At 40.7% G+C, this 17,887-nt stretch overlaps 1 protein-coding gene and 1 long non-coding RNA gene across 5 annotated transcripts in view; one reads left to right on the forward strand and one right to left on the reverse strand.

The window, feature by feature from the left end:
• LOC102246546 overlaps positions 1-17,887 on the reverse strand; it is a 301,492-nt gene that overhangs the window by 73,256 nt on the left and 210,349 nt on the right. The gene's annotated exons all lie outside the window — the stretch shown is intronic.
• Positions 3,338-7,266, forward strand: TMEM74 (transmembrane protein 74). 4 transcript variants are annotated; one of them, XM_014541981.1, is made up of 2 exons: positions 3,338-3,428; positions 5,438-7,266. In XM_014541981.1, the coding sequence occupies exon 2, from the start codon at positions 5,820-5,822 to the stop codon at positions 6,738-6,740; it is 921 nt and encodes a 306-aa protein (XP_014397467.1). In that variant the 5' UTR covers positions 3,338-3,428; positions 5,438-5,819; the 3' UTR covers positions 6,741-7,266. The 4 variants fall into 4 exon arrangements, with proteins under 4 accessions (XP_014397467.1, XP_005869122.1, XP_014397469.1 ...); XM_005869060.2 differs by having other exon boundaries at positions 5,667-7,266; XM_014541983.1 differs by lacking the exon at positions 3,338-3,428 and adding an exon at positions 3,776-3,934 and having other exon boundaries at positions 5,667-7,266.

The raw sequence follows: 17,887 nt of genomic DNA on the forward strand, positions 1-17,887 counted from the left end.
GACAGGCATCTTCCCTATGTCACCCCCACTCACTGAGCATGTACCCAGCTTCCCCTTTGTCCAGTCTCTTCCCCCGGTGTTCTGCAGGGAATGGACTGGAGGTTCCTGGGGAGTGTAAAGTTGCAGCTTCCTGGTGAAGCTGCCCAAATGATGTGCCTATAATGTATGGCTTCCCCCTTTGCTCCTTTCCTATTATTAATAACTAGCTCATTACAATGGTATCACCTGGACATACAAGTAAAGTCACAAGGTGGTGGCTGATAAATATTAAAAATATCAGTGCAGACGAGTCCTAGCAAAGTCCATCAGAGGCAGACTCTTTGGGGGCTGGCTTGGAGGACAAGGGCTCATGAAAGAGATGTAACAGCAGGGAAACTACAAAGTTCCTCTAAACCAAGATGACTCCCTCCTACGACATCACTAATAAATGGCTCTTCTTTATTTTTTTTCTCTCTCCAGTAATAGAGAATTCACTTTCATAAGACATCTTATTTCAAGTTCTTAGAGAGACAACTTGCACTTCTTCCTTATGCTCAGCCCCAAATTAGCTTTCTTATTAAATCTGATAGTGCTATCCAAATCTTGAATGATAAGAACATGAAATGTAAGAAGTATAAGAGCTTCTTCCTTATATTCAGCCCCAAATTAGCCTCTTTATTCAATCTGACAGTGCTATCCAGACCTTCCCTGTGTTGGTCATTCTCAGGGGCCACAGTGTATCACAGATTTGCTGGCTTATTTATTCATTTGCCCTCCAAGCTGTACTGCCAGCCCTGACGTAGCCACAGCGTCAGAACTGTGACCAGGAGAAACCTCCTGTGTTTATTCCAGTGCATTAACTGTTATCACCTATTAAGTAATGGATTGTGAAGCATTGCTCTGTATAGCGTGGTAGTGAAGAGATCCAGGTTCTGGAATCAGACAGACCAAAGTTAGAATCTTGGCTCTGTTAGTTATTAGTTCTCATACTTTGGGAAAGAGATGACAGCATTTTAAACCTCAATTTTTACACTATAAAATGGGTACAGTAATACTGGATACCTTATAGAGTTGGTATAAGAAAGATGATAACAATTAGGACTAATAAAATTCTATTATTGTTATGTTTTCTGCTTTTACCCTCTTTTTTTTTTCTTTTCAGAAAGAGGAAGGAAGAGGGGAAAAGAGAAACAACAATGATAAAAGAGAATCACCGATCAGCTGCCCCAACTGTGGATCCAACTCGCTCACTGGGAATCCAACCATGACCTCCTGTTCATGGCTTGATGCTCAACCTCTGAGCCACACCGGCTGGCTGCTTTTACCCTCTTTAATCATGATATACAATTTCTGTCTATTTTACAAACTTCAAATTATTTAAAGCTAGTTTTTCCTTTCCTCTAGGTCTCCTCCTCTGGCTAAATATCCCAAGTTCCTTCAGCATCTCCTTGTCCAATGTGAGTTCAGATTTTCTTCAACTTTTTACCCGCTCTCTTCTAGATACCCTATGGTGTCTTTGTGTTCCCTTTTAAATATACAGTCCTAAGAACAGACTGAATCTCTGTAAATGTGGCTGGATGAGATTGTCCTTGAATAGTGGAGAGAACAGGGAAATGGAGGAAGGATATTCTCACTGCAGAACAGGGTAATGAGCAAAGAAAAAGAAACCATAATAAACATGTCATATTTACAAAGCACATGGGCCCAACTTGCTAAAAGAGAGCCACAGGGGGAAAAAGACTTTTAAGGGGTTGGATTGGGAAGTCCCTGGAACTATGAGACTATGGGTTCTATTAATATAAAAGAAAACCAACAAAATCATCACTATAGGAGACTGATGTATCACTTGAAAACAAGCAACCACAGAATTTCTGAGCCACTCACAAATAGCAAAATGCTATAAATAGTATAACCCTTCTGTTGCTCCCCTTGGATGAAAGCAATCAATAACCCTAGAATCACCCCAAAGGAGATGGTGAAAACTTGGAGATGATCCACAAACCACACATTTCCTTTGGCTGCTGCAGTCCACTCTGGTTAGAAAGAGGTTAATTAATGACCCCAAGGAATTCCTTTGTCCTAATGTGGGAGTCACAACTCAGTAGCTTCAACCTCCAGATTTCCTTTGTTTCTAACCCTTTGTCTTCTTGCCTTCAGGTCCTCTCTCTATTCACTCAGTTTGCCTAAGACTTAGCAGCTGTTGTGATTCATGCCCCACCTCTGCTGAGCACTAGCTGTATGACTTTGGGCTACTCAGTTTTCTCTTCTTTAAAACAGATCTTCACAGGACTTTAAAAATTAATTGTGAGCATTAAATGAGTTAATGTGCAGGTTCCCCACCCCTCTTATCCAAAAGTAGAATGTTCCTATGAAACCTTTTGTAAGCTGAAATGGCTTGAAGTAAAGAAGTAATTACCATTAATGTACATGGGGAACATTTTTGGGCATTCCCAGATCTCAGAAATAACCTTCTAAATCATACCAAATAAAACCTAAAATAACACTGACATAGTAAAAGGAATGATGTGATAAATACACAGCCTACATAGAGTAGAAATAGTATGTGTACCATGTTGTTTCACTCACCAGTGCGTACTGCCTCTATAACAGCTTGCTGCAAACAAATGCCAACCACTATTCTGGCTTTTCACTTTTTTTCATAAAAGTCAAAATCCTCTCTGGATTACAAGTCGAGGTGGCATTAGGCCAACTTTCAAAAAGCCGAGTACCTGTCTCTGAAGTGATGAGGGGAGTCTGGCAATGTGCTATTTATGTCCATTGTTTCTTTGTACCATTACTGTTCATGATTCAACAGATACCAGACACTCTGCACAGGGGATACGAAGGTGAACAGGACAATCTCTTATCCTCAATAGCCACATTTTTCCTGATTTTGTGGGCAAGGTAATGACTTTAGAAACAGGTTCCTGGATACAATTTATTAGCAACCACTTAAATTGTCTTTGAAACCTTGGATGAGGCATATAATTCCTCTAAGCCTCTTTCCTCATCTGGAAAAGGATTAATAAAGTCCAATTAGATGTTTTCTATTAAATCAGACAAAATATGCATATATTTTGGTAGGGACTAAGTGTACACTCCTTCCCCCATAATCCTGTGGCTACACCTGAGGCTGGGGGACCCCACCTTGAGTTTAGGAGGCAGGAGTGTGGTGGTAAAGGGAAGGGCAGAAGCCAGGAGGTGGGAGAGAGAACAGACCTGAGGGAGGCAGGCAGCCCCACCCCCGCCCTCGGACTACATCTCCCGGGATGCTCCGCTAGAGGGAGCGCCCCGCCCCGCCCCGCCCCTCTGGCACCAGGGGCGCAGCCCACCGCGAGGAGCTCCGCTGTGTGCGGTGGCTACAAGTGCCACGGCGGTGATCGCGGACTTTCCCGAGGAACCCGCGGGGACTAGCGCGGTTCTGCAGCCGCACTGGGTGGCCCAAGCAGGTGAGTGGTTGGAGAGCAGGAGAGGAGGCACTGGAGCGAGGGAGGGACCCCGGGAGCCTGGCGGAGCAGGGGAGCGAGTCCCCACTTTCTGCCCGAGGTGCCTGCCCAGCCTCAGGGTACTCCGCGAACGAATGCAGCCCGAGCCCGGGTGCTTCCCGAGGGTGCGGAGTTCACTGGGAATGAATTGATTGATTCCTCGCTGCCCAGTGCTTGCAGCGTGGTCCGGCACAGCGCTCCCAGGACGCATGCCGAGGTCGCCCTCCCCAGACCAGCCTCGCCCCTGTCAGTTAGTTCCAGCGCAGATATTCATGCTTTAATGGATGGCGACAGACGAGGGAGATTGCTGTCTCCTTGCTTTGAGGTGCAGTTTCATCAATTGCGCTCTTAAACCGGAGAGAAGAAAGGGAAGGGAGGGCTGGAAAGAGCCTTTAGCAGGTCTCCTGGGATTATCTCTTCTCCCTCGAGGATGGAAACCCCGGATCAAGGAGCTGCAAAGGAAATCCACTGTAAGGCTAGTATATCTCCCTTGGAACCAGAGGAGTCTCTCTTTGAAGAAAAGATAGACAGACGTAGGACCAGGGAATCAAGTGGAGATTTCTCTCCCTCTTTGTTATTATAAATTGGAAGCCCCCTAAGGGACTTTGCCGATTTTATCCCAAGTAGTCCAGTGCGATGAGTTCATTGTGCCAAAGGTTCATCGGGGCGCCTAATGTCTGAGCGACCTGAGAGATGATTTCTCCTTTCAGTAATCAAACTCCTTACATCCCTTCGTTCACTGAGGGATCCTGCAGCAGGGATCTGTCCACTCGCTCAGGCAAAGCTCTGGTTCAGTTGTGATTTTCCTGCACTTGGTGTATTTTTGTTTGTTTTGTTTTAGCTGCAGAGAAACTCCAAAAATAGAAGGAAAGTGGGTTTAAAAAAAAGCTAATGTATAGCAGAAAACGTGTGGATTCCCTCTCCCATGTTTTAGGTGAGTTGTCAGATTGACCTTAGCCTTACCTGTGCTTCTGTGTGGGTTACCAGCTCTTGGAGCTGTGGATTTTGAATCATAATAAACCCCCAAGCCTTAGGTTAAATCAATTACTACCCTGGACTTGGGGACTTTAATTTCTTTGAAACCTCTGTACTTTAGAAAGTGAATTTTTATTCCTCAGAAAAATGTCAGAGGCAGAGAAAGATGGGCAAATGGTTTTCTGTTTAACTTAATAGTTCTGTCCCAGGAAGGTCCCTTGCTGCGCTGGGGGTGAAGGAGTGTCATGGATACAAAGTTCCAGAGGTACCCTTGGAAATTGCTTCTCACCTATTTGCCTCAACCAAACCCTGACTCTGTGGGTTTATAATTCGTCTTTTGTTGTCAGCTTCCTTCTAGATTGGGTTTGTAAAACTTCTGGTCAAGATCCTGTGCACTTGTGTTAGCAAAACCTGCAGAGGGAGAGGAACTCAGACCCCTACAGAGTTAGTGAGCAGCAGTAGTCGACCTGTACCTGGAGCAGGCAGAGGTGTGTGTGTGTGTGTGTGTGTGAGTGTGTGTGTGTGTGTAGGAGTGGGTTGGCGTATAGTATTTGCAGGGATCACACCATGAGGCATGTTGTCAACATACTTCCAGGTCCATAACATGCTGCCCTCGTGTAGCAGCAAGAGGATGGGTTAAGAAGGGAAGCACAGTGAACAAGCTTGGGGTCTTGTAAATACAGGGCTGTGTGACCAGGGTCATTGGACGCATGCAGTGCAAGGTTAGGAGAGATGGCTGATTAAGCTGCCCTCTCTCACCCACACAGTCAAAATGCTGAGCCCCAGCTCCAACAGAGCCCAACTGATAGTGACATATGCGTTCACCCGTGGTGATGCGCTAAAGCTAATCTGTATTAGAATCTGCTCTGAATTAGAGAGAGGGTAAATGCTTATAATTTAACTGAAATGTTGAGAATTCTGTGCTTCCCGGGTTCTCCAGAAAATCAGCAGTTCTGCTAAAAAAGGTCCCTGCCTTTCTCATTTGTGTCTCTGCACAGGAAGCCTGCCTTCTCATTGAGGGATCCTGTCACAGAGATGTGTGAATCCTTGGATAAATTTGGCCTGGTGACGGCAATGCCTTCTTCAGAGACACTGCTGCTTCCTCCCTGCTCCTTTTCTTCCCTGACCTGAGATTCCTAGTGTTAATCCCTGTGATAAATCAGAGGGTTTGCCCTTTTCACACTTTCTAGCTACTAGACATCCTCTGCTTTCCCTCCCCCCTTTCAGGACGACCTGGGCTTGAAGTGTCAACACTGTGGCTGCCAAGGAGATGGGGGCCTCCGAAGCAGCACTCCTGGTGGTGCAGCCTTAGTTGGTTCTTCTCTGTGCTGCTATTGGCAGAATTTCTGGGAGCTGCTGGGGGATGTCCGGGTAGTTCCAATGGAGCCCCACCATCTTGCTAGGAAGAGCGGCCAGGCAGCCTGGTGTGATGCTGCGGACTGGGGTTCAGGAGGGCCTCCAGCTGACCAGGCAGATGCAGCAGCCACCAAAGCTGCTCTCTGCTGCCAGAGACACTGCACGTCCCCGCCAAGAGCAGCCGAGGTGGAAGGCTCTAAACTTGGTCCTTCTCCAGCTTCCCCTTCCCCCTCCCCCTCTCTGCAAGACAGCGTGATCCAGCCAAACTCCTTCCCACCAGGACCTCTCAGCTCAGGGAATCACCAAATAGCAGAACGGAAAGTCTGCAATTGCTGCAGCCAGGAACTAGAAACTTCTTTCACCTACGTGGACGAGAATGTGAACTTGGAGCAGAGGAACCAGAGCTCCCCTTCAGCCAAAGGGAGTAATCACCAGGGAGACCTTGGCTGGGGAAATCCCAACGAGTGGTCCCACGAAGCTGCCATCTCCTTGATATCTGACGATGAAGAGGACACGAGTTCAGAAGCCACGTCTTCAGGGAAGTCCGTAGACTATGGTTTCATCAGCGCCGTCTTGTTCTTGGTCACTGGTATCTTGCTGGTGATCATCTCTTACATCGTCCCACGGGAAGTGACTGTGGATCCCAACAGCGTGGCAGCCCGGGAGATGGAGCGCCTGGAGAAGGAGAGCGCCAGGTTGGGGGCGCATCTGGACCGCTGTGTGATTGCCGGGCTCTGCCTGCTTACTCTTGGGGGGGTCGTTCTGTCCTGTTTGCTAATGATGTCTATGTGGAAGGGGGAGCTGTACCGTCGCAACAGGTTTGCCGCTTCCAAAGAATCTGCAAAACTCTATGGTTCCTTCAGCTTCAGGATGAAAACCAGCAGTCATGACAATGCCCTGGAGCTGTCCTTGGTAGAGGAAGATGCTCTGGCTGTACAGAGTTAACTCTGGTTGTGAACTTGAGAGTCTGCCTTGGCATTTTTTATATGAAAACACACACACACACACACACACACACACACACACACACACACACACACACAAACCCCATTTCTTAAAATTAACAGTGCAGTTTGTTTGCCTGGCAAGAAAAATTGATTTCCCAAACCAATAGCCTGTGAGTGTTTTTGTTCTCCACATATTTTTTATTTAGAAGAAAAGCCATGTAAGTTGCATTAAGAAACCACACTCAGCTACACCTGTCCTTCTAAAGAGCTGAGATAGATTAATCTGTGATGGCCATCAACTTCTACTTCTCCAGCAAAATATTTCTAATGGCCCAGTGTACTAATGATTTCTTTGATAAGATATAGGATATTATTCTTTGGATACTAGGAGTTCCCATACACAGATCAATTGTAGACATCAATTTTGTCAAAAAGAGCTTAAGCACTAATCATATAATATGGTTTATAGTTAACTAGAGGCCTGGTGCACGAATTCGTGCACGGGTGGGGTCCCTCAACATGGCCAGTGATCTGGGCCAATTGGGGCCATCTCACCCAGTCCTGATTGAGGCTAATAGGGGTTGGCCGGGGAGGGACTGCAGGAGGGCTCCCTGGCATGTCGGGACCTCTCACCCAGTCCCAATCAGCCAGACCCCAGCAGCAACATAACGTACCAGTTGGAGCGTCTACCCCCTGGTGGTCAGTGGGTGTTACAGTGACTGGTTGAGACACAGCATATTACCCTTTTATTATATAGGATTCTTAAAGTTTCTTATTCATTTTTTTGATATTTTTTTCCTATAATTTGGCTGCACACTAAAATATAGGGTTTTGAGTTTGAATGTTTCAAAAAGTGAGGATTGTTGGTTATTTTATTTTTTTTAACTATAAATTGCATATATTTAAAATTACCCCTGTACTCAGAAGTGGTAATTAAGTCATTAGAATACATTTTCTAGTAAAAGGAAATTATATAAATCATTATGAGACCAATCTGAATTTAACCCATAATGGTAATGCCAGATATTAGCCAGTATCTCATGCCCATTCTCTAGATGAAATAAAATTACTGGCTGATATAAATTTCACTTTTTGTCTGTGGTTTAGCTATGATACTGGTTACCCATGCTCTTGAAGTCCTTCCTGGCTCTTACATCAGAGAGGCAGTTCGTAAGACATTTTAAAAATATTTCCAGACATGCAAACATCTAGGCAGGTTTGAGTCATGATTGGCTCAGGCACACTCCCAGGTGATGTTTTGTTGTTTGGAGAAAACTTCCAATACAATTGTAGCTGGACTTGGGGACTGTGCCTAGAAGCATGTATCACCACTGGCTCTAGGCCATGCAATGAGACATTGCCCCAGGATGGCAGCAGTCCTTAAGCCCATAGACAAAAAATTAAAATGGAGAGAGAGTCAATGGGAACTGCACCCCTCATCATAATGGTCTAGGCATCATTCTGAGCTCAGGAAGCTCCTATGAGAGGCATGATGGGCAATGTGGCAAAACACCCAGTATACACGCTAACACATCATCTTCCCTGTGGTAGTGGTTCAGGAAGTGCAGCCTCAGAAAGATCTTGAATTTTGCAATTATTCCTTGAGTTGGTTCTAACCTCACGCTGGAGGATTTGTGGCTTCCAGTACTGTGTTACCATTTTCAGTGGGGTCATTCTGAAAGAGGACTGGAGCTGGGGGTTGGGGTGGGAGGGCAGGCATGGGGAAGTAAGAAAGTGATTTCTTTGCAGATTGTAAAGCCTCCTAATGCCTGCAGTCTTTTGTTGTTGAGGACTGTGGAATACGTGGGTGACTGGCTGGCAGAGTGTGTGAGTCAGGATTTCTATATGAATGAGCTCTTGGGTGTCAAATGGATTTGATAAGTATGCAGTGTGTGACTAAGGGTTAAGGGGAAACACAAAAGGGAAGATCAGAGGACAGTAAAAATAGAGAGGATGGGTATGTGAAAAAACTACTAGGCAAAAAAAAACAACAACCAAGAAATATATGAACATTGGAGGAAGTTAGAGAGAGATCAGTTACCCTATAGAATAGCCTATTATTGATTCAGGAAGAATTGGGACAAGCTGTACATGATTTCTGTTTTCTACTGCTGGTTCTTTGTGCTTTTTGAACAAACGTTTTGTTTTACTGTGAATCTCATGTCATTTTGTGGTTTGTGTTGAGAACAGCTTACCAGTGGTGTAAGTTGCACGTTCTAAAGGTTTATAAGTTGTCAGGTTTTCGTCTGCTTGAGGGCCCTCCTTGAACGATGTCAAGGCAATCAAGGAATGATCTGCTCGGCTGAGTGAGTAGGTCTGAGCTATTTGTTTTTGTTTTAAATACATTTTGAAAATACATGTTTATTCATAGAAGCTAAGTGGGATCAGCTGAGTTTTGTTTTTATTTATTGATGAGCAAGATTCATTTAGCCAAATCACAGACTAAATTGAATTAATTGTGTGGCTTGATTTTCAGTTTATTTTAGAACAAATTTAAGAATCGAGTGTTTAGGAAGTTTTTTCAATTCTGTAAAACTGACAATAAAGGAGAAAAACACTAAAGCTTTTTAGCTTTTCATTTGGAAGCATTTCATATATCTTGCAGTGCTACCAAATGATATATAGTTCTGATGTGACCTAAAAGAGATATGTGGGGGGGGGGGGGGGGGTAAAGAGAGAGAGAGAGAGAGAGAGAGAGACAGAGAGAGATTAGGACAAGAAAATATTCAGAAGTAGAAAAATTCAACAGGTCAGAATATATATATTTTTAATTTTAAAATTGAAATGTAGTAAATAAATGCTTATTTCAACATTATTTAAGTATGTTCATTTATAGGGCACATTTTTAAGGTTCTAAATCATAGGAGAACAGACCATTACACCAAAAGGACCCAAGGAAGATTACTTGAATTTAAAGTCATGGTGGCACAGGCAACTAAAACCCCTGAAGTTTAGACATGTTTCCAATCTGATGAAGAGGGTTTTGGGGGGCTCTAAATATTTATTTAGAAGTACTTTGTCAAGATCAGGTGATAACTGATATAGACACTGAGTGGACCATAGCTGTGGTGTTGATTTTGAGTCCTTCGTGGAGATTTATTACCTTACACCTCTCTCTTCAACATGGTGCTGGTTGTTATCTATGAGAGTTTTTATTGCCAGACCTGGAAAACAAAACTTTTTTCAGAGGTCCGTAGTTTAGGCCTTTAATTTATGTGTCAGGTTTCAGAAAGCTGAGTTCAGAGTCACCTTCCTAATCTTAAGGGAAGGCAGCTCATTGTTCAATAATGCAGCCCAAAGGGTTGAGTACCAGAAAGAAAGCTGTCTTTCTCCATTTCTCCATGCTACTAATGGACAGTTTAATTCTCTTCATGACTTTCATAAACTGTTCCTTTTTAGGGGACCTCAAACTGTCTGTGGCAGAGCTGAAGTGCTTTCTTTGCGATGTTGTATGTCCGGATTTCCAGCCATTTGGAGCATCTGAAGCAGACCGTGTACTACACCATGTACTGACCCCTCATAAAAAGAATGTCTTTTCTCTAGGCTCCCCATGTCCCAGCTGACTTATCAGTTAGAGGGGTGCGGGACTGCTTGGAACCATGAAGTGCTTGGTGACTGTGGGTGCTCTTACCCACGACTACTATGCCCCTTGATCCTGTGCTAATAAGGAACTGCCTTCATATCAATCAGTATCACATGCTCTGCTCTCTGCTTAAAATACCTGAGTCCATCCCTCTCAGACTTACTTGTTTTAGGGACTGAGGTGGACCAGTGCCAAAACAAGTCCTTCAAGGTGCAAATTTAGACAAAGAGACTGCCCTTCCAAATTTATGTGTGCCTTACCTTTGCCTCCAGGCATAAGAATAAATGAGTGAGTGAGCATTATACCCATTGAATATCAGGAATTAAGGGTCTGAACCCAAGTGACTGTACATTTTATTTCTCTGTGACAGGCAAAAATTTTAGGCAAGAGGACTTGAACATTTCAACCACCATCTTTTACATGTGACAGGCACATGCAAAACCTTACCTAGATGAATCACCTAAAGCTAAATAAAAAATGTTCCCAGATGTATTAGGAGAAGTTTTTTCAGTCTGAAGGTCAGATTCCTTTGTGGCAGTTACTACTATGACAAAAATGTGGTCTGACAAAGGAGATTCACAATCTTCACCAATGGTTCACCTAGTCAGCAAGATTTAATACTACCAACTAGATTCCACTGTGACAAAGGAATAAGGTCTTCACAGTTCTCTGTAATGGGGTTTTACTTTTCCAAGAACTGGACATAAAGAGTGGCTATAATGAGAAGAATTAGAATGGCTTTCCCAGTATGAAAGTGTTCATAAGAATTAACACATTGTCCTTCAGCCGATTTTTAGCTATATCATTTTATGGCTCATAGAACTCTATAATATTCTCTCCTTCAACTTGTATGGGCATAAGCTTTGGAAAATAATTTGCCTGACTCCCGCACTGACACTGTAAAAAGTAAGAGGTTATTTAAATACGTAAAATTGATTTTTTTAAAATCCGTGGCTAACACTTGAGAGTGCTCCTGTGGTTTATGTTTGTTAGTGTGCAAGTTTAGGTACATTCAAGACTATGTATGTCAGGAGAATGTTTTATAACTAGAGAACAACATAATATCCAAAGATGTTAGAATAATTTTCTTATAGGAGACTTGGCATGCCTTAATGTCAGCTTTTAGGACAAGTCTTTCATGGGTCATGAATGAAGAATTTGGAATCAACCTCAGAATGAGATGCCATAATAATATAGATCTGTTTTGGTAGTTCAGCAACCCACAAACAACTGCCTAATTTTTTTAACCTCTCAATTTCGGACTCATAGAGTGTGGCGTATTTAGAAATTATTTTACCATGAATTATTATTTTATTTCAGGGAAATATGGGAAGCAGACAGTTTTTTTCTTTGATCCAAGTTTTAATAACTCCCCATGTCTCCAGAATAGCCAGTCTTATTTCCTCACTGCCACCTTCACACTTCCTAGCCAGGCTCCAAACACATCAGACAAGAAAGCTAAGACAGGTTGTTAGATAGTATACTGAGAGTTATTACTTTGTGGTTTTCATTGTGCTTTTAATTGTACTTTTTTTGCCAAACAAAAAATAATAATTTAATGTTGATTATGTGTTATTTAATATTGTAAAAGGGCAGTTATTAAGGTTATGGGCATTTGATGCCTTATAGGCTAATACCAAGTGTGTCGTATTTAAAAATAAACCTATAAAAATGTTGTATTGTGTTTGTTAACTTTTATTTAAATCTGAATTTGTGATGCTGATTTTGTCTTTTTAAATTATGTTTCCAGAAAAAAATAAAAGTAATATCCCTGATTCAAGTATAAGATTCTTCCTGCTACCTATCATTAAACAATGTAAACTATGCCTTATTTTATTTTTACTTTATATGAAATAGTCAAAACTAATTGTGTTTTTCTAAAGTACTCAGTATTGAACTCAGGCTGAGAATTGCATGATGTTGAAAAAATACATAAATAGATATTTAAAAAAACACAACTAAAAATCTAGAAAGCTTTCAGGTGAGAAACAAATACTGATTTAGCTATGCCCCTGCTCTTAAACTTCTCTTAATCTAACTTTGATCTCCATTTTCCTTTGAAGGATACATCATCTATATTATTAAGTAGAATTGCATCTTTATTATGTGTAAGTGCTGTCAAGGTTGAGAATTCTAAAGGGATAATTTGAAGTGAGGCCCCAAATATTGCTCTATTTATTTAAAACAAAAATTGGTCCAGCAGGTGTGGCTCAGTGGTTGAGTGTCAACCTATGAACCAGGAGGTCACGGTTTGATTCCCAGTCAGGATACATGCCCGGATTCCAGGATTGATCCTCAGTGTGTATATCTTTCTCCCTTACCCTTCCTTTCTGAAATCAATAAAAATATTTTTTAAAAAAATAAAACAAAAATTGGATCAATATTCTTATCTTCTATAAAGAAATAAAATCTAGTCTTTAAATATATATTTATATGTCTTTTCTAGACTTTTTTTTAACTACCTGATCATTCAGAATGAGCTACATTTCCAGTCTTCTGCTGCATGACCCTTAAAGGTCAGCAGGAAAGCTCTCAGTGACCTATTCTGATGCCGGTACCTTTTCAAATGTTGCTGGTTGTCAAGCTAGAGGGGAAAATAGAGTCTGAAAGGTCTGGAACAGGCACTGCACCGCACAACTTGTTACTCAAGTCTAGTTACACAGTCCCACTCAAGCCAGGAAACTCAGTCCCACCATAGGTCCTGAAATGGGAGGGTTAGGACTGTTTGGCAGATGACACTAATGACCGCATAATTTCTAAGATCTTTGTGTTGTTAAAGCACACTATGGATCTATGAACATAAAAATTCTTATATTGTTTCATGACCACTTAATTATTTTAATATTTTTATACAGAGGGAAAAAAATTATTCCAAAACCTCTCCAGAAAAAGCAAAATTTAGTAGTACTTTATTTAAAATGCTTAAATAGGGAGACCTGCCACAGTGGCTCAGTGGTTGAGCTTCAACCTATGACCCAGGAGTTCATGGTTCAATTCCTAGTCAGAGCATAGGAGGGGTGTATAGGAGGCAGCCAATCAATGATTCTCTGTCATCATTGATGTTTCTCTCTCTTTCCTTCTCCCTTTCTCTGAAATCAATTACAAAAAATTAAAATACTTAAGTAGGGAAATGATCATGATTTTCCTTAAGATAACTATATGCTTTTATTGTATTATTTTATAAGAATTAGGAGATTAAAAGAAACCAATACCAATGCTCTTAGCTCACAGATCAGAGGAAGTACTTTCTTAAATCCTTATTATATATTATTCAATTTATACTTTATGTTATTCTCACAACATTCCTGCAAAACAAGTATTATTATCTGCATTTCATAAATGAAACTCTAAAGCTCAGGAATATTAGATGACTAGCCAGAGTTAAACAACTAATAACAGTGGAGAAAGGATTGACACCTAGGACTGCTTCACTAAAAGCTCATGCATTCCAGGTTAGAAGGAATATTACTTTTCTTACAAAATACATCAATTTATCCTACCGATTTTATTTCATATTTATCATTTTATAAAATAAAGTAATGGTCAAGAGATTTAAGAAATAAACTCTATAAAGAAATCATTCCAATATTTTGCTTTTGGATAATATAGCCATTTCTCAAAATATAAAATCAAATTAAACCTATCAAAACCCACAACCATCCTACTCACTGCTCCCACTGAGATTCAGATAAACTTCTGCTGACAATTCGCCTTGGAGCAGAAAAGAAAATGTAGTTATTCTTTCTATGTGCTCAATAATTCTCATAGGATTTATGTAGTCTCCAGTAAGGAACTCAAAGATGGAAAGTCCTATTTGAGTGGTTCCATTATGTCAGGCATTCTTTCTCATGTATGGTGTCTTACTTAATCTTCCCACTCCCTTATGTAATAAGGGCTTCAGAACCCAGAACCAGGAAACAAATGACTTGAAGTTTGAATGCCTGCTCCTCTACTCTTGTCAACTCATCTGAGCCATAGTTTCTCCATCTGGAAAACAGGGATAATACTAGTACTGTTTGCTTTTCAGGACTCTGATGAAACAAGAAAAATAAAACAAAGGATGAGAGAGAGAGAGTCCTGTCTGAAGTCTATCATTAGGTCCATTATCTTCAGTGGGTTGCTTTGTAACAGCAGAACCCGGGTTTAGAGAAGTACTTTGGGAGCTATGTTCATGTTAAGTACTACTGATTGACAAATAACTGAATTGGGCCATTATCAGGATCATAAATAATCTCGTTCACCCCCTACTTCCTCCTTCTCCTCCTCTTCCTTTGTCCTCCTACAATACCCCTCTTTCATCTTCCTCCTCCACCTCCTCCTCCTCATCATCATCATCATCTATGTGGAAACTATTCATTTGGAGGTCTCTTAATCCCACCATCATAGATATGTCCAAGAAAGAAAATCATATTTCCCTCCATGAAACAGAAAATCAATCTGGAAGTTGTCTTTTGCCTAATTGTGAGATATGATGTGCTAATATCTTGTACTGTATATCCAGGGAAAGGAAGAAATGGGTTTGATGAACAGCTAACCAGTCTCCGCCAAAATGTATGACATGCTTGTAGTCAATTTCCTGTTTGATATTTGCTTTTTATAATTACTTTCTTCATTTATGCTTATCAAAGTTTTCTTCTTATTAATAGAGTATATGGGTTGTTTTTTCACAAGTGAGTTAGGCTAAGTATCACCTGATAAAATCTCAAGGTATATCATATTCAGTGATATATATATATATTATATATATATAAAATTTCTGTGTGCTTTTGGCTCAGGGTCTCTCATAAGGTTGCAGTCAAGATTCTGCCTAGGCCTACAGCATCTTAAGATTTGACTGGGACTGGAGGATTCTATTCCTAGATGGCTCATTCACATGGCTGGCAAGTTTGTGCTGTCTGTTGGCTGGAGGCCTTGATCCCTTACCACATGGACCTCTCAACAGGGTCTTGAGCTTCCTCAAAACATGGCTTTGTTTTCCCATGAAGAGAGTGAGCCTAGATAGTAAGGAGAATGCTACAAAAATTTTTATAGCCAAGTTTCAGAAATGAAACACTGTGACTTCTACTGTATTCTAAATAGTTGCTAAGTCCAGCTCACTCTCAAGGAGAGGGAACTAGCTTCATATTATGAAAGGAGGAATGCCAAAATAGGGATGTGTATATTTTAAAACCTCATCACTCAATGTTTTGAATTTTCTATATCCCTTCATCTTCTTTAGTGCTACTAATATGGCATTTCTGTACTTATTTGGTATTTTAATTAACTCCTTTACTTAATTACTACTTAATTAACCTTACCACTTTTAGAAATGTTAATTATATCTATTATATAGAATGTATTAGTGAGAGTATTGAGTTTTATCTTTAAAAAAATCTTCCCTAACCTGGGGAAGGAAATAGATATACAAGTCCAGAAGCACAGAGAGTCCCAAACAAGATGAACCCAAAAAGGCCCACATCATAATTAAGTGCAAAAGGGTAATAACAAAAAGAGAAACTTAAAAATCAGCAAGGGAAAAGCAGGTAGTTACTTACAAAGGAGCTCCCATAAGACTGTCAACTAATTTCTCAATAGAAACTTTGTAGGCCAGAAGGGATTGACAATAAATATTCAAAGTGATAAAAAGCAAGGACTGTCCTAACTGGTTTGGCTCAGTAGATAGAGAATTGGCCTGCAGACTGAAGGGACCCAGGTTCAATTCTGGTCAAGGGTACATGCCTGGGTTTCGGGCTCAATCCCCAGTAGGGGGCACGCAGGAGCCATACGATCAATGATTCTCTCCCATCATTGATGTTTCTATCTATCTCTCTCCCTCTCCCTTCCTCTCTGAAATCAATAAAAATATTTAAAAAATAAAAAGCAAGGACTTACAACCCAGATTACTCTACCCAGAAAAGCTATCATTTAGAATCAAATGACAGATAAAGAACTTCTGAGACAAGAAAAAACTAAAGGAGTTCATCACTACCAAACAAGTATCACATGAAATGTTAAAGGAAGAAGAAAAAACAAGATAAAAAATGTGAACAAGAAAATGGTAATAAATACCTATCTATCAACAATTGAATCCAAAAAAGCAAAATAAATGAACAAGCAGAACAGAAACAGACTCATAGGTATAGAGAACATTTTGATGGCTGCCAGGTGGGAGAGTTATTAGGGTGATGGGTGAAAATGTGAAGAAATTTAGAAGTGCAAATTTATAGTTACAGAATAGTCATGGAGATGTAAAGTACATCATAGGGAATATAGTGGTAGTCAATAATATTCTAATGACTATGTATGGTGTCAGATGGGTAGTAGATTTATCAGGATGATCACTTAGTAAGTTATAAAATGTCTAACCACTAAGTTGTACAGATAAAACTAATATAATGTTGTATGTTAACTGTAACTGGAAAAATAAAAAAAAACAAAAAAGATTTTAAAAATTAGAGCTGACTTTGGGCCTTGCAGAAAAACATCAGGCTCTCAAGTCCAAATAAAAGGGGCTCTGTGGATGTGGGCTATAATGAACAATACATTGACATTCAGGGAAGAGTGAAGCACTACACTTCAAAATATAAAATGCGCATTATTATTTGTGGGGAAAACCTCCAATTCCAGTCTCCTTCTCGCCTTTGCAATGACAAATCTTCCAATTCTCAATTAAATCACCTGTAATTATCACTTATGGTGGAGAATCATTAGTACCTCATGTTAAGAAGTGATTTACTAAATTGATGCCTAAGGAGGCTAATGATAAAAACTAAACTATTGAGTGCTTATCATGTGCCAGCCCCCACTTTCACATTTCCTCATTTAATCCCCACAACAATCCTGTGAGGTAAATACTCTGATCATCCTAATGTTATTGGTAAGCAAAGTTAGATTTACCATAGACATTATTAGTTTGCTCAAATTATTAGCTGTCACATAGCTCCTAGGTCAGTAATGGCAAACCTATGACACGCGTGTCAGAGGTGACACGCGAACTCATTTTTTTGGTTGATTTTTCTTTGTTAAATGGCATTTAAATATATAAAATAAATATCAAAAATATAAGTCTTTGTTTTACTATGGTTGCAAATATCAAAAAATTTCTATATGTGACACGGCACCAGAGTTAAGTTAGGGTTTTTCAAAATGCTGACACGCCGAGCTCAAAAGGTTCGCCATCACTGTCCTAGGTGGAAGAACTGGAATTCAAACCCAGCATTTGAATGGTTAATACAGTTGCTTAGGTTAAAACTAACAAATGGTGGAGCTGAGATTTCACACCCAGGTCTGACACAAAAATCCACGCTCTTTGTGTCTGTAAAAGCCTGCCATTTACTGCCATTTTCACCTGAAAGGCCTGCCCTTTCCTCTGCCAAGGCCAACCTCATTGATGATTACGCATATCATCATCGATCTCTCCCTTCTTTAAATAACCATAGCTCTTAGTATTTGTATTCACAATTCACTCAGTGTAGGTCGCCTTATATTGATCACTAATTGTTTCATGCATGAGACTTTTCTTTCCAATTAGACTTTAAACTCGAGGGGGGCAAGGACCCTCTCTTACCTCCATAATACCGAGG

Source organism: Myotis brandtii, unplaced genomic scaffold (assembly GCF_000412655.1).
Source record: "Myotis brandtii unplaced genomic scaffold, ASM41265v1 scaffold285, whole genome shotgun sequence".
In the NCBI taxonomy this organism is placed as follows: domain Eukaryota; kingdom Metazoa; phylum Chordata; class Mammalia; order Chiroptera; family Vespertilionidae; genus Myotis; species Myotis brandtii.

Bases quoted from the DNA above. Each gene is read 5' to 3' on its own strand.
- TMEM74 (XM_014541981.1), top strand. From the start codon at position 5,820: ATGGAGCCCCACCATCTTGCTAGGAAGAGCGGCCAGGCAGCCTGGTGT.